General features: G+C 36.5%; 1 protein-coding gene across 1 annotated transcript in view; it reads left to right on the forward strand.

Moving 5' to 3' along the window:
- Positions 1–21,980, forward strand: part of ARHGAP24 (Rho GTPase activating protein 24) — a 107,338-nt gene extending 85,358 nt beyond the window's left edge. Inside the window, exons 5-9 of the mRNA XM_044682119.1 lie at positions 1,246–1,453; positions 2,968–3,100; positions 9,729–9,802; positions 12,467–12,588; positions 20,583–21,980. Coding sequence (XP_044538054.1) covers positions 1,246–1,453; positions 2,968–3,100; positions 9,729–9,802; positions 12,467–12,588; positions 20,583–21,628 — 1,583 coding nt within the window. The 3' untranslated portion in view covers positions 21,629–21,980. The remainder of the gene's footprint in view (positions 1–1,245; positions 1,454–2,967; positions 3,101–9,728; positions 9,803–12,466; positions 12,589–20,582) is intronic.
- The last annotated feature ends 136 nt before the right edge of the window (positions 21,981–22,116 follow it).

The following is a 22,116-nucleotide window of genomic DNA, read 5'->3' on the forward strand; positions in this document are numbered from 1 at the left end:
CTCAAGATTTCAGAGGTGATAAGACCTGGAGGCAAGGTTTGAACTGATCTCTTCCTGCTCTTCCCACTGTTCTACAAGAAGATGTGGGGTGAAATGAAAGTTAGGCAAGTACAGCACATGTGTCCTTTAATGCACTGAAGATGATACTTTGGACTGCTAATCAACACTATGATCAGACTAGTGTCTCTGGGCTATTTTTTTTAAATAGTCTTTTTCTATATTACTGTCACTTTTTTTTTAAACCCTTACCTTCCATCTTAGAATCAATACTGGGTATTGGTCAGGGTCACACAGCTGGGAAGTGTCTGAGGCCAGATTTGAACCCAGGACCTCCCATCTCTGGGTCCGGCTCTTAATCCTGTCACTTGTTTTATAGCATATTTCTCTACTTCAAATAGAATCCTTTCTTGTAATAAATATAGATTTTTACATTTTTACTTTTCTTATATACTTAATAACCACCACCAAAATTTGATAAGTTTTGAAATATTACTAAACAAATGGTAGATCAATGTCCTGAACACTTCTGATATCACATGCCTCATCCCATCACCTATAGTTTACCATCCCTCTTCTTGGAAGTCAGAGGCAGACTCCCCTCTTATATCAGTATTAGTAACAGCAATTGATCTCTAATGTCTTGTCAGTCTGATGTATAGAATTCAATATAATTGCTTTTTTTTTTAACCCTTACATTCCATCTTAGAATCAATACTCTATGTTGGTTCCAAGGCAGAAGAGTGGTAAGGGCTAGGCAATGGGGGTCAAGTGCCTTGCCCAGGGTCACACAGCTAAAAGTGTCTAAGGTCAGATTTGAAGATAGGATCTTCCATCTCTAGGCCTTGCTCTCTAACCACTGAGTCACTTCACTGCCTCCCCTTCTGCTAACTGATTTCTAAAGTTCATTGTGGTCCTCGTGTAAATTGTTCTGAATTTTGCATCAGATCATATAAATCTTTCCAAATTAACCTGAATTCTTCATACTCAGGATTTCTTACAGTGCAACACTATTCTATTATATTCATTTACTGCAGTTTCAGAGATTCTCCAATTGTTGAGTACCTACTTTAGAAAATAGAGAAAAATGATGAGTGATGGAATCTCTCTTTGAAGATGCTTGTAAACAGTCCTTTGTGATTATTTAGATAATGCTGCCTGTGGTTACATTAAATTCCTTCACATGTGTCAACATTCAGATAAATAAACTATTTTCCCTAAAGTCACAATTTTTTTTTATACTTCAAGGTATTTTTGGACAAAAACTAGAAGAAACAGTCTGCTTTGAGAAGAGATCTAGGAACTGCCTGGCCCCTATGTTAGTGGAACAATGTGTGGATTTTATCCGACAGAGGGGACTAAAAGAAGAAGGTCTTTTTCAACTTCCAGGTCAGGCTAACATTGTGAAAAAGCTGCAGGATGCCTTTGACTGTGGAGAGAAGCCATCTTTTGATAGGTAAGTCAAAGAAAGTCACTAAGCATTTATTAAGCACCTACTATATGCCAGGTACTGTGCTAAGTGTTGGAAATACAAAGAAAGGCAAAATAAAAGTCCTTGTATTCCAGAAGCTTACAGTCTAATATGGGAAACTCCACTGACAGATTCTGACCAGAACCAAGTTAGAAGTTATTTGCCAGAGATGGGTGTAAGCATTAGCTGGCTTTATGTTCAGCTACATCACCACACAGGGAAGACTAATGGTGATTCAGAAGTCTTATCAAGAAGGCATTTGATACAGAAACTTTAGTAAAATCCAAAGAAGTGTAAAGGTTTGCAAGAAGCCGTCTTGGGCCATGAGTTGCCAGTTGGTAGCTCAGATTTTAGAATTTCAGGATTTGGCATGAGCTGGCATGAGACTGGAAAAACTGATGGAGCACCCTTATAAATAGGAGCTGAATCCTAACCTCAGGGTCTCAGTTATGAGAAGGTGAGAGGCTCTTCAACTTGTCTCAGAGCTATTTCATAGGCCAGGGTTAGCTGTCACTTTGTAGGGACCATTATCCAGGTGCATCCAGTTATATTAACATCTACATTCAATAGACCATCATTGACTCATTGACTTCTCAACTCCATCAAGAAGATTATTACTGAAGATTAATTGAACAAAACTAAGCCAATTTAGCCAGAGTGAAACCATCTAGCAGCTTGAAATCGGCCTGGTGGCCAGGCCAAAGGCTAATCAGACTGGCAGTTTCTGTGAATCAATATCTTCTAAAACCTACTGAAGATATATTGCTAGTTTATTAGTTTAACAAGAATTTAGGCATCATTCCCAATCCCTCTTTCCTTCAACTTTAACCCATCCTTCAACCATCCCCTCTTTATTTTTATTAAATAAGTCTTCAAAAGTGAGATCTGTTACTGACCTGAGTAGTTGCTAAGATTCTTTGAGGGAGAAGGTGACAGTTGTAGCCTTGCTTCTACTCAAAAGCTCAATTAGAGGGAATATCAGTTTCTTTATTATCAATATCAATAGCTATTATATTGCAGTCAGATAATAATCCAGACCCTCCTTTACAGAAGAAATGAAAGCTATATGTAACAATCAAGGAATTGGAATATAAATGGTTGCAAGTTTGGGATTTATACCACAGAGCATAACAACAGAATTTGTGAACCTAAATTCATTGAGCCATCCTTTGGACCTCAATTGCCTATGGTTGAAAAGAGAAGATAGCTAACAAAAAATTCCCTTTTACTATATGAGATGATGTTTAGAATCTGTGAAATTTAATTTTTGATCTTAATAATCTTTGTTAAATAATATTTTCATTATAAATGTGTATTTATAAGCCCCCTTATGGGGGCTTTTAAAGGATTCTACCTTATTTGATTTCCATCTCTCTTGGTCTATTTGTAGATTTTTTTACATAAATCGGTTTTTAAATTGGGCAACTTTAGTGAGTCCAAGTCCTACTAAAGAGTACATTACTTCATTGAAGAATATCTTTAACATTCTATCCCTATAGTAACACCGATGTGCACACAGTGGCTTCACTTCTTAAATTATATCTCTGGGAACTTCCAGAACCAGTCATCCCCTATGAAAAGTATGAAGATTTTCTTTCCTGTGCCAATTTACTCAGTAAAGATGAAGAAATGGTAAGTTTAATAGAACCTTTAAATGTACATGTATTTGGGGTTTATGTCAGTGTTTCTGATCTTTAATTTGTAATCTTTTGATTCCCTTTAAGTTATTTTTATACACCTTTGTACATTGGCATAATAATCCATTACCCAAGGCCTCTGAACTGTGGGTTCACATAGATTGGGTCTAATATCAGGGACAAACTGAAGTATTGGCATTGATTCTTGGCTGATTCTAGCCTCACCTTTAAGGGAGTCAAGATGGTAGAATAGCAGGAAGAAGTACAATGCAGATTCCCCTACCACGCCTTAAAGATCTAGAAAAATATACCAGAGTGAAACCTGATTGGGAAAGCCAAGAAAAAGCAAAAGTGAATCATTTTTGTCCAACCAAGATCAGCATAAAAAGATAGAGAAGGATGCTAAGAATAGATCCTGCCCAAGAGTTCACTACAAAGAGCATTCTAATATCCGGGGACCAAAAAAGGCCAAGGCTGGGAACCAAGGCAGGAAGCACCAAAACAAGAAGAGATCCATAAGGGTCCCTGAACTAAAGTTCCGAGCAGGAATAGGTACCATCTGGTAGTTTTGTCTCAAAGTTTGGTTGCAGACCCAAAGCTGGCTGAGGAGAGGAACTCTGCCTAAGAATAATAGAAGCAATTACAGCAAGTTCTAATTGTATGTTGAATGAGGTTGAGAAGCCAAGGGTAGCTTTGTGGCTCTGATCTAAGGAACAGAGCAAGAGATTTTACTTCTTGCCTACAATGGAATAACCAGGATGGGAATCCCAGGCCACAAGAGATTCCAAGTTCCATTGCTCTGAACCTACAGAGCCTTTTAGTGAGCTGACAGTGCCTCATTCTGACAGCAATCTTCTGAAACTTCCAACCAGGATCAAACTTGACTGTCATCTTGCTCAGACCAAAATCAGGGTCAGGAACTTGCAAAACTCCAATTAGAAGGGCAGTAAGAAGACTTCATGGCATCACTTTGGGAGCTCCGAAAACTTACATGTCCTCAGACTGAGTTGTCCATGAGATCCTAAAAAAGCACAACAATCAATATCTCAAGAAGGCATCAAAAAGACCCAAAAGGACAGAAGCTCATCCCAGACATCCCTCCACCTTCTGTAAGTTCACAGTCTGGTCCTAACATAAAGTCAAGAGGTAGACTAGAAGAATGAGCAAACATAAAAAAAGAATCCCATCACAAAAAGTTATCAGTTGGTTATTGTCCTTCATACTTGAAGAGGAACAAAATGACTTCATGGTGATGTCTTTGACTCATACATAAATTATATGTAAGTGAGGCAGAGTTGCAGAAAGTCTTCAGCCTCACTCTCTCTTCCATAGTCATCAAAGTTGGGTGGCAAGACAAAAGTCAAGAAGACTGGTGATGGCTTGAAATGCAGTGGATGACTTGGGCTTCTTCAGTATCTAACCAAGCTCTAAGTGCTCCACAACACCTGCTTTGCTATCTTCATGGCCATTGAAACAAATTGTTCTCAAGGGGCTATTATGGTGAAATTGATACTCAAGACACTAACACAGAAAATAAATGACATGGAAGCAAATCTCAGAGACAAGTCCAAGTAGAATTCCTAGAAGACATAAAGCAAAAGGTTTTTTTTAAAAAGAACTAAATTATTTTTAAAATCAAATAAGAAGAAAAAATGGGAGCAGAAATAAGAGCTATGAAAAAAAGGTATGAAAAGATAAATTAAAAACTTGGAACAAAAAAACACAAAACTTTACCCTAGAGTATAACTTTCTAAAAACAAAAACAAGCCAAATAGAAGTAAATTATTTCATGAGATATAAGCAATATCAATAAGCAATAAGCAAAGTCAAAGTAGGAGAAAATGTGAAATATCTCATAGCAAAATCTACAGATTGAGGAGATGTAATTTAAAAACTACTAGACTATCTGAGATACATGACCTCAAAAAGAAATCTTATTTCAAGAATTTTTTTAAACTGCCCAGATGTTTTAGACCAAGAGAATAAAAACAAAATGGAGAGGATCTACCTTTCACCTCTTAAAAGGAACACCCCAAATGAAAACTCCCAAGAATATTATAAAATCCAAAACTTCTAGATTAAAAAAAAAGTTTACAAACAACCAGAAAGAAAGAATTCAAAAACTAAGGAGCCACAATCAATATCAAACATGATTTAGCAACCAGAATTATAAAGAACAGAGGCTGGAATATAATGTTCTAGAAGGAAAAAGATCTAGGTTAGAACCAAGAATAATTTACACAACAAAACTGAGCGTAATCCTGTAGGGGAAAAATTGATCTTTAGTGAAACAAAGCACTTTCAAGCATTCCTGATGAAAAGACCAGAACTGAGTAGAAAATTTGATAAACAAATTATAGGAGTCAAGAGAAACATAGAAAGGTAGTCATGAAGGAACAATCATAAAGGATTAAATATATAGAGTATTGACATTCTTATATGGGGAGATGACACATACATTCCCACAGAATTCTATCATCATCAAGAGCCATAGAAGCAATTTAATTAGACAAAAGGCCTAGGAGTGATTTTATTCCATATTAATGGAAAGAGAGGGGAAGAGGAATAAATTGGAAGTGAGTAATGAGAGAAGGAAAATGAAAGAAATTATTACATATAATTGGAGTGTTCAGCAAGTTTATACAATGAAAAAGAGGGGTTGGAGAGAGAAAGTGTACTTGAACCTCACTTTCATCTTAGCTGGGCAAAGGTGGGAAGAATCTACTCATATACAACTGGATATAAACATTTCACCCAAAAGGGAACGAGAACGGAAAGGGCTTAAAAGAAATGAAGGAGTACAAGAGAAGAAATATTTAAAAGGATTAGTCAGAAGCAAAACAAACTCTTAAGGAAAGGGTAGGAAACCAAGAGAAGGAAAAATCATAGGAGAAGACATGGAGGGAAATACTAAATTTTTAATCACACCTGTGAATAGAATTCACATATACATTAGAAGAGGATAGCAAAAAATGCATTAGAAACCAGAAATGAACAACATGCTGTTTAAAAAAAAACCCTACTTGAAATAGAAACAAAGTTAAAATAGCAGGCTGGAGTATTATGTTTTAGTTGAAGTAAATACAGAAATGGCAATCACGATCTCAAACAAAGAACAGTAAGTCTTAATTACAAATAGAGAAATTATAATTTGCTGAGAGGTGCCATAGACAGTGAATTCATATCAATAGTAAATATATGTGCAGGAAATTACATAGTATCTAAATTCTTAAGAAAAAAATTAAATGAGTTATAGAGAATAGTAAACAGTAAAACTATAATAGTGGAGGACTTTAGTTTAACCCTTTCAGACTGAAAAAAATCTCACCCAAAAATAAATAAAGGGCATGGATAGATTAGAAAAATTAAAAATGGTAGTCCTCTGGAAAATATTGAGTGGAAGTAGAAAGGAGTATACCTATTCTCTGCTCTGCATAGAATCTTCACAAAAACTAGCCATACATTAGGAGGGGGAAAGAATCACAAATATAGAAAAGCAAAAATAGTAAATGTATGTTTTGTATATCATAATACAATAAAATTATGTTCAATAAAAGTACTTTGATATGAAGATTAAAATTAATTAAAAAGTAAATTGCTCGATCCTAAAGAATAGGTATCCAAATAACAAATCTTGGAAACAGTGATTTCACTCAAGACAATGACAATAATGACACAAAACAGAAACTTTTTGGCAGTTGTCCATAGCAGTACAGAGGGGAGATTTTATATCTCTACATATAGAGAGAAAATTTACATCTCTATGTCTTCATAATAAAAAAAGAGAGAAAATGGAACAATGAATTGAGCATGCTACTAAAAAATCCAGAAAGTGAACAAATTAAAACTATCCTATTTAATACCAAAATAGCACTCTATAATCAAATAGGAGATTAACAAACCTGAAAACAAAAACAAAAACAAAAACAAACCCCAATGAATTAATAAATAAAACTAGGAACTTAAAAAATAATAAAGAAGCTTTTCATTAACAATTTAAAAATAAGAAAACTATACCAATATCATAAATTAAAAGGGTAAATTCACTGGAGATCAGCAAGAGATTCAAAATGGGGCCAGCTTTTATTGTTGACTTTCATAATGAGATAGACAATTCAGATAGGTCCATGTCAGGAAAAGAGGATGGACCATTTCATCTTAGCACTTCCCCAGTTTGAGGTAGGCAAGATCTAACAAATAGAAGAGATGACTTATTACTTGATGTATAGTAAGTATATACAAAATATATATTTTATATATTAGAATATACAAAATACAAAGAAATACAAAATACAAATACAAAAGAAATACAAAATAGTGCAGACTGTGTGATACCTCCCCCAACTCTGATTTATAAACAGGACTGGTAAGAATGGGTAATTGGAGTCAGCATAACTTTCAATCATTCCAGCCCCATAAAATCATATTTGTCATCCAGAAATGTTATACAGGTTGTACAAATATTATCATATAATACAGATTTCCCTTTTGTCATGTTGTGAAACAAGACGTAATTGCTTACACTAAAGGAAAATTCATGGAGGAAATAAAGTGAAGAATGGCATGCTGAAGCATACATCTGTATTCCCTCTGTTCCTTCTAAGGCGGTAGATGTCCTTTTTCATCATGAGTCTCTTGGAGATATCCTGGATTCTTGCCTCGTTGAAAATAGTTAAGTCATTCACAGTTAATCATACATTATTACCGTTACTGTGTCTGGCTTTCTCCTGATTCTGCCTACTTCACTTTGCATTGCTTCATATAAGCCTTTCCTGGTTTTTTTTTTTTTTTTTTTTTTGGTGATCATCTAATTTGTCATTTCTCATGGCACAGTAGTATCACATTACAATTTTATGCCACAACTTGTTCAGCCAATCTCTAATTGATGGACATCCCTTCATTTTCCAGTTCTTTGCCACCACAAAGAGAACTGCTATAAATATTTTGAACATATAATTTGTTTTCCTTTTCCCTTGATCACCTTAGGAAATAAGCCTAATAGAGGTATCACTGGATCAGAAGGGATTCACAGTTTTATAACTCTTTTGAGTATAATTCTAGATTGCTCTTCAAAATGGTTGGATCAGTTCACAGTTCCACAATGTATTAATGTCTTATTTTTCTACATCCCCTCCAACATTTATCATTTTGTCCTTTTGTCATTTTAGCCAGTCCGATAGATGTGATATAATATCTCAGAGTTATTTTGGTTTGTATTTTTCTAATCAATAATGAATTAGAGCATTTTTTCATATAGTTATATGTAACATTGATTTTTTCATCCAAAAACTGTCTGTTCATATCTTTTGACCATTTATCAATTGGGGAATGACTCATATTCTTATATGTTAGACAAAGTTCTCTATTCTAGATATGAGACCTCTCCCTGAGAAACTGTCTATAAAATTTTTTTCCACCTTTTTGCTTTCCTTCTAATCTTGGGAACATTAATTTTATTTGTACAAAACTTTTTCAATTTACAGCCTCTTCTTTTGAGAACTCTTCCTAGATCAGAATTGGTCCCTGTCTAACATGGTGATCATCCAGTTCATTTCCTAAATCTTCCTCTCTGCAGACCAAGCCATGAAACAGACAGGAGCCACTTGTCCAACAATTGCCAAATATCTCTGGTGTTCAGGGCTCCCCAGTGTTTGATTTTTTGTTTAAAGACCTAGGCTTCTCAGGTAAAGAAAAAAACATAAGGAGGCAGTTTCTGCTCTGATCTTCTTCACTAGACTTTTTAAATATAAGTGAGTTAATCAAACCTTCAGATCTCTTACTAGATGTAGAATGATTTAGTTACTCCTAAAATGGCCAGACCCTTCTATCTTATTATTTCAGTTCTATCTGATTATCTTATTTATCTTATTATATTATATAAATATATTATTTATCCATCATTATATATGTATTTATCGTTATAGATTTATTTTTAGATTATATATTTTGATATATAATATATTGATATATAAATATGTATATACATATATTATCTGTTCTATCTTATTATCTCTGTTCTATCTATAAGTTTGCTGCAGTCTCAAAAGGGCAAAGTCTCATACACACAATACAGAAAACACCACCAGTATCAAGCTGATGTGAAGTATCTCTCTAGCTTCCCTAGAGCTCCTTCTTCCCTTCCTTTCCCTGCAAAAAAACCCCAAAAAACAAAAAACAACCCCAAACCAACTGTGTAGGATCCAGCCTAACATACAGCAGCTTCTCTCATTGTATGTGGCAGCCTCTGAGAAGACGAGAGGCCAAGGTTGCCTTTCCTGGAGCTCACAGATGATGCTTGCTCGTCACTCGATTCGCTGTACTGGTTTCCCGCAGGTTGTAGATAACACTCATTTCATCAAAGCTTCTTCCCGTGCCCCTCACCCCCACATGGAGTCTTACCTCAGTTTGCCTTTATTTCTTCTGAACTGGTCTGAAACCAGTGTTTCGTAGGTTCTTCCAGATCTACAATAATGTCAAAGGCAATACCCAATTTTTTTCAAAATAGAGCCTTCTGGAAATGGAATAAGAAATATAATACACTTATTCCCTATATATTTTAACATAGGTATTTTTTTTTCCTGGAAAATAGATCATTTATTCCCTTTTTTTTCTTTCTTACACAGGGAGTTAAGGAACTGGTGAAGCAGGTGAAAAATTTGCCAGTGGTTAATTACAATTTCCTCAAATACTTATGCAGGTAAAAACTTTTTTTTAAATGGTAATACTTGAGGGAGAGGCAATGAGCTCTGCCTGTGAATGTATCATGCTTTACTTAGACGTGGGAGACAACCCAGTGGGAACCCGAAAATAAAAAGTCTTCATTGAGAGAGGCAGGGCAGACTGACATCTCTCACCCTCGCCAGGTCACTGGAACATTTATCTCTGTCTGTGTTGCTGAATAAAAGTGGAACCAAAAAATGGTCATAAATATTGTTGGTCATAAATTTACTTTGTTAGCCCTATCACTAATATATGGTGTGAGCTTAAGAAAGTCACTTAACCTCTGAGAATCTTTCAGTGTCTCATCTGTAAAACAAGGAGATTGAACTAGATGTTCTCTGAGGTCCCTTCCAGTTCCATACTTCTTTTATTTTGTATTCCTGTACCTATTCCTGCATTTATTGGGATGATTAAATGCAGCTTCACTATTATTGCAAGATACATTGATAGGAAAAAAAATTCAGTAATTCATCTCTAGTTGTAAAAAAAGATTTCATGATGAGGAATACCCCTTTCTGTTGTCATTATAAATCTATAATTTGGAACATACACTGTACATGTCACAATTAAGAATACTCAGTTGTTGATGTTCAATTGTTTTTCAGTCATGTCTGACCCTTTGGAATTTTCTTGGCAAATATACTGGAAATGGCTCACCATTTCTTCCTCCAACATATTTTGCAGATGAGGAAAACTGAGGCAATTGGGGTTAAATGACTTTCCTAGGAGTGTATAGCTAGTAAGCGTCTGAGGTCACATTTGAACAGTCTTCCTGATTCCAGGCCTGGCACTCAATCCACCGTGCCACCTTGCTGCCCCTACACTCTACGAGGGCAAATGGAAAGTTATAGAACAATTAGATCAAGGATCGGAAATAATTTAGCGCTAAATTATTTAGCATGAGGAACACATCTCTGCTCAGTGAGGGATGACCTTCTAGCCCTCTAGGCTCAGGCCACAGCTGACTTTGGTCCCCCAAGGGCCAGAGCAGGCTCACTCCTAAGGAAGGTTCCCTCTCAGAAATGGTCAGTCCTAATCCCACAGCTGGTAGCTCTGCCCCATTAGCTCCTCAACCAGCCATTTACACCATCTAGGTGCCAACCTCAGATTCCTCTTGTAATGGCAGCAACCCATTCTCAGTAGGGTAAAACCAACCTAAATGGTCTAAATCTAAACCCACGCCTATTCTTAGTAGGTCAACAATCTGAATTTTGTTTCTGAAAGGAAGGACAGACATCAAAGAATCAAAAGAGCAATGATACCGTGAGTAGCTGGCCACCATTAGCCAGTTTTCTGATATCTCCTGCTTACTTAAACCCCAAAGGGCAGAGGGATCATTAGGTCCTGCTTTCCTGGTCCCTGTTCTATTAAAAATCAAAATCCAACAGACTTGTGTCTCTGCTTGATGGGAAGTCTCTATCCTTCCTGAGCTCACCACAGGAAATCTGCTTTTTGGTTTGACAAGTATGTCCCAGACCAGTGAAACTCACCCCCTAATGCTGTTAGTGCCAGAGGTTAGATCTCCTTTGGGGTTCAATCCTTCCCCCCTCTCCACCAAGGGAAGTAAAATAACACTTCACTGCAGTATTTTCTTAAATAATACTTTCTTGGCACATTTTGAAAACTACCACTTAGTTGTGTTGTTGTTGTTTTTTTAACTTGAGGTTTTTTAAATTGATTTTTCACAAGAATGTTACTTGGGTAGTTGCACTGCAAACAAAAATATGCTGAAAGTATGGCTTGAGCAGGGTTTAAGTACGTAGATTGTGTCTAGAATTTAGGATAGGAAATTCCATGAACAACAGCATCCTAAGATCTTTATATTCATTGTAAATGTAGCATTTAACTATATATCTTTCATTGTAAAATATCAGATGAATGGAAACATCTATACAGTATGCAATCACTGCTATAAATTTTGTAAATAAGTTGAAGCAAAGATTCTTTGTCTTCCCAGCAGAGGAATCTAGTTTTGCCTTTTTTGTTGCTGTTGTTAAATAGATTTAAGCTGACTTTAACCTCTGCTTTTAAAAAACAAAAAACAAATAAAAAAAAACACTTACCTTCTTTTTTAGAATCCATTCAAGTATTGGTTCCAAGGCAGAAGAGTTGTAAAGACTAGACAAATGAGGTCAAGTGACTTGCCTAGGATCACACCTGTAGGAAATGTCTGAGGCTAAATTTAAACCCAGAGCCTCCCATCTCTAGTCCTGGCTCTCAATCTACTGAGCCCCCTATAGCTGCCTTCTGTAGCTTCTGGCCTTAAAGAGTTTCCTGGAATATCCAGAAATTGTGATTTTCCCAAGGTCAAGATGTGTCAGAAGTTCGACTAAATTAAGCCTTTGTCCTCCTGACTGTGTGCCACACTCTCAGGCCCAGTTGACTAGGCAGGTTGGGATAAATAGAATATGACCTCATTAAGCTAATCCAGTAATAGTCAGGCACATTTTCTCTGTTTAATTTATTTCTCCAAAAATTCTGTTAACTCAGACATCACCTAATACTGTACTTCCCCTAGTGCTTTGTCCATGGATAACGTGGAAATAGAAACGAGCCAGAGGGCATTTGGCTCATGATCCCATGATCTTCCTCTGACAACATTAATCCCTCTGTATCCTGCTTATTTTGTGACCTCAAACAGCTTCTTGGATGAAGTCCAGTGCTACTCCAGTGCTAACAAAACGAGTATACAGAACTTGGCCACTGCCTTTGGTTCTAGTATCCTGCGTCCCCGAGTAGAAGATTCTAGAACCGTTATGGAGGGTGAGTAAGAGAGAATCCCACCTATTTCTAAAGCTTTTGCCAAACTTTTTCTCAATATTCTGGATGGGTTTGGTCCTATGTGATTTTCAGCTGTGGGTGAATCAAAAGTTATTCCATTTATTGACTGTTTGCTTCATTGAAAAAAAATTCTCTTTGGGAGTTAAGCAGTTGGGAAATTTGGTATACCATATTTTACAAAGATCTACACTCTTGGAGTTGGACAGGATACCAGAAGATATCTTAATTGAATAATGAGAATAATAGGTAACATTTATATGGTGCTGTAGGTTTGAAAATTCTTTATCAATATTTCACTTGATCTTTATTCCTGGTAGTAGGAGCTATTATTATTATTATTATTATTATAATATTATATATTATTATAATATTATATATTATTATTACTTTTACAGAAGAGGAAATGGAATGGCAGTAAAGTAACTTGCCCAAGGTCACACAGCTAGTAAGTGTCTGAGGCTGATTTTGACAGATTTTCCTGATCCCACGTCCATCTCTCTATCCATTTCTACACCCTAAGAGAAACTCCTTAGCTTTTCAAAAGATTTTGCCTTCACTTGAAGGGTTCCAGGGATGATAAATTGCTATCTTCCAAGGTAGCCCATTCTATTTTGGTTGTCTCCAATTGTTGGGAAGCTTGTGATCTTTCCTCACATTGAATCTCTCCAAATTCCATTCATTATTCCAATCAGAATAAGTCTAAACCTACTTACTTTTTAAAACGGTGTACTGTTTCCTGGTAGGCCCTCTCTTATTCATACTAAACATTCCCAGTTTCTTCAACTGATTTTCCTACGGCATGGTCTCCACTCTTCCCATTTATTTGCCTTCCTCTCAATATGATCTAGCTTGTCCTTCTTCCTTTTATAAGACGATAATCTGAATATAGAATTCCAGATATGGCCTAATTAGAGTAGTACAAGCTAATGAATTATTCAACAAACATTTACTAAATGCTAATGATTTTCAGAGGCTGATATTAGGTACTGGGCATACAAATAATAAAATGTAGTATTTTAGCTGACCCTGATCTCAAAGGTTTTGCTGGGAATACAACAAATATAAGGGAAAAGAGGCCAGGGAAGGGAATTTTTACCTAGATAGTACTAAAGGAAAAAAATCAATACAATAATTTACTCTGATTTAAGCATAGGCCTTCTAGAAATAATATTAAAATAATTAATACATATTAAAATTAATATTCAAGTCATTTCCAACTGAGAGAGAGAGAGGGAGAGATCCAAATTGCCTTAGTCCTCCATACCCTCAAACATGATTCTCTGCCTCTAGAAAGTTTTAGGTTATATTGATAAAAATCTTAAACAAGGAAAATGTCATGTGTCAAAGTACATTTTGTTGTTAATATTTCCTTAGCTACTCAGTTCCTTCTTGGAAAACACCCTTTAAGGATGGAAAAGAGTACTTTCCCATGATACTTATTTTAACTTTGAGTGCAAAAGAGGACACTGTCTTAGGTGGGTTATGAGTTGATCACTTCAAATGGGTAGAAAAGCAATGATATTGTATACATAAGAGTTGTCCATCACCCTTACTTCATTTCAAAGGAAGACCTTAGCTTTTGCTGTTCCCATTTCCCTAAACGGAAAAGTATTAAAAGTGTTTTAGGTTAGAAAATTATTATTTCTTAATATTTCTTTAAAGAAAGAAGAAGGTTTTTTGGTGTATTTCCACTCTAGTAACAGAGATTTTAAATGGAGCCATGGAACAGGAGCCTGCCACGTTTTTTATTTTTTTAACATTTCAAAAAATTTTGAACTTAACAAAACCCAAATAACATATTTTAGAATATGATGAAGTATTGTACTTGGGATCTTTATTAGTTAATTTATCAATATGCCTTTACTAAGTATCTTCTATGTACTATACTAAGTATTGGGGCTTCAAAGAATGGCAAAAAATTAAAATAAAAAAACCATCCTCCTTTCAAGGAGCTCACAGTCTAATAGGGGAGATAACAAAAATAACTATGAACAAATAGGATATATGAAGGATAAATTGGAGATAATCAATAGAGAGAAGAGACTAACATTTAAAAGGAATCAGAAAAAACTCACAGAAATAAGGATTTTAGAGTTTTTGAAGGAAGTCAGGGAAGCTTAAGAGGTAGAAGTGAGGAGAGAGACAGAATCTCATGCATGGGGGACAACCAATCAATGAAACTACTTGGAGTTGGGAGGACCAGCAAGGAGACCAAAGTCCTTGGATCACACAGTACATGGTTAAGAGCAAGCTCTAAGACGACTAGAAAGGTATGAGTGAGGAGCCTGATTGTGAAGGTCTTTAAATTTCAAATAGAGGATTTTATATTTGATTTTGGTAGTGATTAGAAAGCACTGGAGTTTACCAAATTTTTTTTAATTTTTAATTTTTTTTTTGCCTTCCACATAGTAGCTGCTTAGTAAATGCATACTGATTAATTGACTAATAAAGATTTCAAATTTTATGTTTAATCCTCTCCCATATTCTTCATGATATATTCATGATGGAATATTAATGGTGAGCTCTCCAATCATGGCACCATGACCCTGTTGTTGAAGCTACTTTGTTCTATAAATCATTGACTTGTCTCTGTATCTTGGAGATACTCATGATATAGATCAGTGGTTCCCAAACTTTTTTGGCCTACCTTCCCCTTTCCAGAAAAAATATTACTTAGCCCCCTGGAAATTAATTTAAAAAAATTTTAATAGCAATGATAGGAAAGATAAATGTACCTGTGGCCATCACTGCCACCCTGGATCTCTGTGGCACCCACCAGGGGGCGGTGGTGCCCTCTTTGGGAATCACTGCTATAGTCTTTTCAATCTGGCTTTTCTTGGTCAAACTTTGAAGCTTTTAATAATGGATATCTTCCTGGCAAGACCCAGCCTCATCTTTCTTCTCCTTTTTCTAAATCAGTCTCATTTTACCTACTATGTCCTGGTCTGGGATACCCCATTCTCGGAGGCAGAACTCAATCTGTGTCTCAGTAATTGGAGATGGCTTCTGTTTCTTCTCTAATAGAAAAGCCGACTGGAACACTCTAGCTAGGCTCCCTCCTGTCCTTTGTTTCAGGGATAACCCAGGTTGGACTATCTTTAGAGAGTCCTTTCAGCAAAGACTTTTAGTATTTATTGCAATTTGTGACTCCCTGAGTTAGCCCAGCATAGCCTGTTGAGTCTGTCAGAGATGGCCTCCACTGAGGTCTGCTCAAGCTAACTCTGAGCTTGGATTACCCTACAAGGTCAGAACTAGCCCCCAAAGCTTCCTAAAGTTCCCTGGGTAAGGCCTTAAGTTCACCCATGGTAGATCAGCCCAAGCCCTTAAATCAGTGATCGGCAACCTTTTGAGCTTAGTGTGTCAAAATTCGCCAAAAAACCGAGCATAACTCGGGTAGTGTGTCACTTTGAGAAAAAAACACATAATTTTGTGATATTTATAAGTTTAAATAACAAAAATGTATAATTGTAATATATAGCTGTATTTAATAAACCAAAATAGGTAAATTAACATAGGTAGATTTGTCATCTATTGTGCACAGAGTGACCACACTACACTACAGCAAATGTTTCATCCTCGTCATGCGGCCCCATCCTTCTCTGTATGCAGCCGCATGTCATGGAAAAAGGCTCTATGTCAGTGCTGACACGCGTGTCATAGGTTTGCCATCACCATCTTAAACCTTCTTGAAATGGCCAGATAAGACTCTCAAAACTGACTTAAATAGCTCAATTCAAGACACCAAACTGGTCGAGATGGCATCTCTGCAGCCTCCAAATCTCTCTGAAATAATCCAGGCCAGTTGATAAACTCTACTTCAGACCATGTAACTGGTCTGTTTTGTCTTGTTTTGTTTTGTTTACCACTTGAAAATATCCCATTATATTCATGTACTATAATTTTATTTTATTGTGGCCATTCTCCAATTGATGGACATCTGTTTTCCCAATTCTTCACTATCACCAAATGGTCTTGTCACACACATACAAACTTTTCCTTACTTTCAAAAGCCTTGATTCTTTGTCTGCCATAATCTTCACCAAAACCCTTTCTGCATGGCATATGGAATTGCAGGATATAAACATGGGGACCTCTTTTGTATATTTAACACTATTTAAAATATATGAGATAAGCAAAGAAGGAGTCTTACCAATTCATTTTAGATACAAAATTCTTAAATAAAATACTAGCAAAAAGACTACAGCAAATTATCACAAGGATTATTCACTATGACCAGGTGGGATTTATACCAAAAAATGCAAGGATAGTTTAGATATTAGGAAAACCATCCACATAACTGACCATATCAATAATCAACAGAAATCACAAGGTTATCTAAATATATGCAGAAAAAACCTTTGACAAAATACAGCACCCATTTCTATTGAAAACACTAGAAAGTATCAGAATAGATGGGCCTTTCCTAAAAATAATAAACAGTATATACTTAAAACCATCAGCAAGTATCATTTGCAATGGGGATAAGTTAGTAGACTTCCCAATAAGATCAGGAGTGAAGCAAGGATGACTGTTATCATCTCTATTATTTAATATTGTACTAGAAATGCTAATGGTGGCAATTAGAGAAGAAAACGAAACTGGAAGGATTAAAGTAAGCAATGAAGAGACTAAACTATCACTCTTTGCAGATAATATGATGGTCTACTTAAAGAATCCTAGAAAATCAACTAAAAGGCTAGTGAAAATAAGAGCTTTAGCAAAGTTGCAGGGTACAAGATAAACCCACATAAATCATCAACATTTCTGTATATTTCCAACAAAACTCAGCAGCAGGAGTTAGAAAGAGAAATTCCATTTAAAATCGCTCCAAACAATATAAAATATTTAGGAATCTATCTGCCAAGACAAACACAGGAATTATATGAACACAACTACAAAACACTTTCCAAACAATTAAAACTAAATCTAAATAACTGGAAAAACATTAATTGCTCCTGGGTAGGATGAGCTAATATAATAAAAAATGACAGTCCTATCTAAATTAATCTACTTATTCAGTGCTATACCTATCAAACTACAAAGAAACTTTTTTATAAAACTAGAAAAAATATAACAGAGTTCATCTGGAAGAACAAAAGATCAAGAATATCAAGGGAAATAATGAAAAAAAAATGTGAAGGAAGGGGGCCTAGCAGTACCAGATATTAAACTATACTATAAAGCAGCGGTCATCAAAACGGTATGGTACTGGCTAAGAGACAGAAAGGAGGATCAAGTGGAATAGACATGGGGTAAATGACCTCAGCAAGCTAGAGTTCGATAAACCCCCAAATCCCAGCTTTTGGAAGGCACATTCTTTTTTTTTTTTTTTTTTTAAACCTTTACCTTCCATCTTAGAATCAATACTGTGTATTGGTTCCAAGGCAGAAGAGTGGTAAGGGCTAGGCAGTGGGGGTCAATGACTTGCCCAGGGTCACACGGCTGGGAAGTGTCTGAGGCCAGATTTGGACCTAGGACTTCCCGTCTCTAGGCCTGTGTCTCAATCCACTGAGCCACCCAGCTGCCCCCCAAATCCCAGCTTTTTGGGACAAGAACTCACTATTTGAGAAAAACTGCTGGTAAATTGGAAAACAATATGGGAAAAATTAGGTTTAGATCAACATCTCATATCCTAGTTCAAGATAAATTTGAAATGGGTAAAGGACTTAAAATATAAAAAATGAAATCATAAATAAATTAGGTGAACATAGAATAGTATACCTGTCAGATCTGTGGGAAAGGAAGGAATTTAAGAACAAGCAAGAGATAGAGAACATTACAAAATATAAAATGAATGATTTTGACTGTATCAAATTAAAGAGGTTTTGTGCGAACAAAAGCAATGCAACCAAAATTAGAAGAAAAGCAACAAAGGTTTAATTTCCCAAATATATAAGGAACTCGGTCAAATTTACAAAAAATCAACTCATTCCCCAAAAGACAAATGGTCAAGGGACATAAATAAGCAGTTTGTTCTCACATGAAGAAATCAAAACTATCAATAAGCACATGAAAAAGTATCCTAAATCCCTCCTGATTAGAGAAATGCAAATCAAAACAACTCTGAGGTACCACCTCACACCTAGGAGATTGGCCAATATGACAGTAAAGGAAAATAATAAATATTGGAGGGGATGTGGCAAAATCGGGACACTAATACATTGCTGGTGGAATTGTGAATTGGTCCAAGCATTCTGGAGGGCAATTTAGAATTATGCCCAAAGGATTTTAAAAGAATGCCTGCCCTTTGATCCAGCTATACCACTGCTGGGTTTGTACCCCAAAGAAATAATAGGGAAAAATGAACTGGAGGAATTCCATGTGAACTGGAAAGACCTTCAGGAATTGATGCAGAGTGAAAGTAACAGAATCAGGAGAATATTATACAGAGATAGACTTTTTTACTAGCAGCAATTCAATGATCCAGGACTATCCAGAGGAACTTATGAGAAAGGAAGGTGTCCACATCCAGAGAAAGAATTGTGGAAACAGAAATGCAGAAGAAAAACACATGGTTTGATGGGGAAATTATTATTAGGGTTTCGATGTTAAAAGATCACTCTACTGCAAATATGAATAACATGGAAATAGATTTCAAAAATGATACAGGTATAACCCAGTGGAACTGTTTGTCAGCTCTGGGAGGGGAGAGGGCAGAGGGGTGGGAAAAATCATGAATCATATAACAATGGAAAATTATTCTAAATAATACTTAAAAAATAATGTTTATGGGAACATCTCATATTACCTATGCATTGCATCAATACCAATTTAAAATAAAATACCCAAAACAATCTATTTTAAAATTCAAGTCTATATTCACTAAACAATAACTCTAGTCCAACTATCAATAATATGGAATTAGGTCTTAATCAATGATTGTAAAACCCAGTGGAATTGTGCATCGGCTAACGGGGCTTGGGGGGAGGGGGTCTGAGGGAGAGGGAAAGAACATGAAATATGTAACTATGGGAAAATATTCAAAATTTAAATTAAAAAGTAAAATAAAATTCAAGTCTATAAAGAATGCCATTCTCTAAGCAAATTCCTACACAGAAGCAAAATCAGCATTTAGCCTATTTGTTTTCATTGTTTCCTAATGTGATAATCTTATTATGTTGGAAATAATTGGGGGCAGCTAGGTGGTTCAATGGATTGAGATCCAGGCCTAGAGATGGGTCCTAGGTTCTAATTTGACCTCATCCACTTCCTAGCTATTTGGCTGTGGTCAAGTCACCATTCTTCTGCCTTGGAATCAATCCTTAGTAGGCAGTTTTTGAAAAATGTGGAAATAGATCTTCTTTCACAAATATCAGAACTCTTTATTCCAAAGAAGCCTGGGTTTCCACTTGTATCCTTCCCTGACATACCTCCCAGAGAGCCATACCTGGGAACATTTTATTTTAAAGGAAAAAAAGAAAAAAGTTTGTCAAAACTAATCAGTTTGGGGAAGGGTGGGTGGAAACCTGACTTTAAATCTAGTGTTCTGCACCTATGCACAAGATTGGGGGGAAAGGGGTGGTATTTTTTCCTATTTCTTTATAAATAAAACCAAACCTTTTCTTTCTAATTTAGCAATATCCATTTCCAACCGTTTTGTGGTTATTCTTTCTAGTTCCATTGCTCTTGTCCTTGTGTATATCATTCTTGGCTCTGTTTATTTCACATGGCATCAGGGAATTACATTTTTCCATGTTTTCTAAATTTCTTAAGTCACGGTAATATTCCATGACGTTGGTGCACTCCCCTTTGGTTAGCCATTCTCCAGTTCAGATAGTCACCTACTTGGTCTCAGCCTTGGAATGTTGAGATGGTGACTAATACAAATATCAAATGCTTCCCAAATCTGCCTGGATGACGGTTTTCTCCTTTTCTGTACAACTTGGCAGTGAGTAAATGGTACTCAACATAGGAAAGGTCCATTATTCATTCTTAATTATTTTACTCACATGAGCTCATTTGCCATTTTCTCCCAGGAACCTCTGCGGTCCAACAGTTGATGTCAGTGATGATCGGCAAACACAAGCAACTATTCCCCAAAGGGATAGAGCTTCAGACCAAGCAACCAGAGGTTTTAGGCAACAACAATGAAATTCAGAAGAAATCGATGACTGACCAGCTACAGAACCAAAAGAACAAGAACACTAAGGACACTAGCGGAAGGTGCTCTTGGGATAATTCTCCTCAGAGAATTAGCACGGACAATGAGTCCCCCATAACTCTAGCGGGGACCAAGACCAACAGCCCACCAAATAATGTACACAAATCTGACGTCTCCAGGAGCCCTGCTCTCACGGTGAAAAAAAATCCTGCCTTTAATAAAGGGAGCGGCATAGTCACCAATGGCTCCTTTAGCAACAGTAATGCAGAAAATAATGAGAAAATTCCGTACGCTTCCACTGGGAGCCTGCAGACCAGGAGAACTTCCCTAAAAGGGGCAGGTACTAGAATGGGGACATACAGCGTGCAGAATGGAGGTGTGCGCATGGGCATTTTGAGCACAGACACTCTGGGAAACCCGATGAACAGTCGGGGCTTAGGCTGGCTGTCCAGTGGCTACGTGACGCTGAGAGATACCAAACAGAAAGATCCAGGAGGAGACATGGACCAACCGAACAGGCTCTCTACCTATGACAATGTCCATCAACAGTTCTCTCAGACCAACTCGGAGGACAAACAGAGCATGGACAGCGCTGCCTGGTCTTCCTCCTTCTGTGAAGTGTCACTTTCTGAAAATTCCAGCTCCTGTCATTCATCCACTACCACCTGTCCAGATCTCGACTTCTCTGGTGCAAATCTTGAAGATCCTGTGCTAGAAAGAGCATCCCACGAGGAACCCTCCCATCCTGGAGATGACAAAGACAACAGGGAGAAAAGGAATGGAAGACTTTACAGTGACCACACCGAAACCTTTCTGGGGATGAACCCAAGCAACCCTAGTGCCCTGCACAGTCTTGTTTCCAGCCTAAAACAGGAGATAAATAAACAGAAGATAGAATATGAATCCAGACTAAAGAGGTAGGTGGGTGGCATCAGAAATTTGTAGCCATAAAGCACTTAAAAAAAAAAAAAAAGCAAAACATTATCTAGAAGGGGCAAATGTGGAAAAACCTGACCAACAAGTAGCAAGAAAGGAAGATTGAAGAAAAACTGTGTTGTGAAATAGAGTTAGGTAGTCTCTGAAATGTAATCATATCTCCAGCATTTGATTCATTTTTCTCAGTAGGAATAGTTGGGGGTGGGCAGCTAGGTAACACAATGGATAGAGTACCAGGGCTGGAGTCGGGAGGACTTGGGTTCAAATGTGACCTCAGTTACTTTCTAGGTATATGACCCTCAATAAGTCATTTAACCCTAACTGTCCTACTGTTACCTTTCTGTCTTAAAATCCATATGGATTCTAAGACAGAAGGTAAGAGAAGAAAGAAAGAAGGAAAGAAAGAAAGAAAGAAAGGAAGAAAGAAAGAAAGAAAGAAAGAAAGGAAGAAAGAAAGAAAGAAAGAAAGAAAG

Source organism: Gracilinanus agilis, chromosome 6, assembly GCF_016433145.1.
Source record: "Gracilinanus agilis isolate LMUSP501 chromosome 6, AgileGrace, whole genome shotgun sequence".
NCBI classification, from domain to species: Eukaryota; Metazoa; Chordata; class Mammalia; order Didelphimorphia; family Didelphidae; genus Gracilinanus; species Gracilinanus agilis.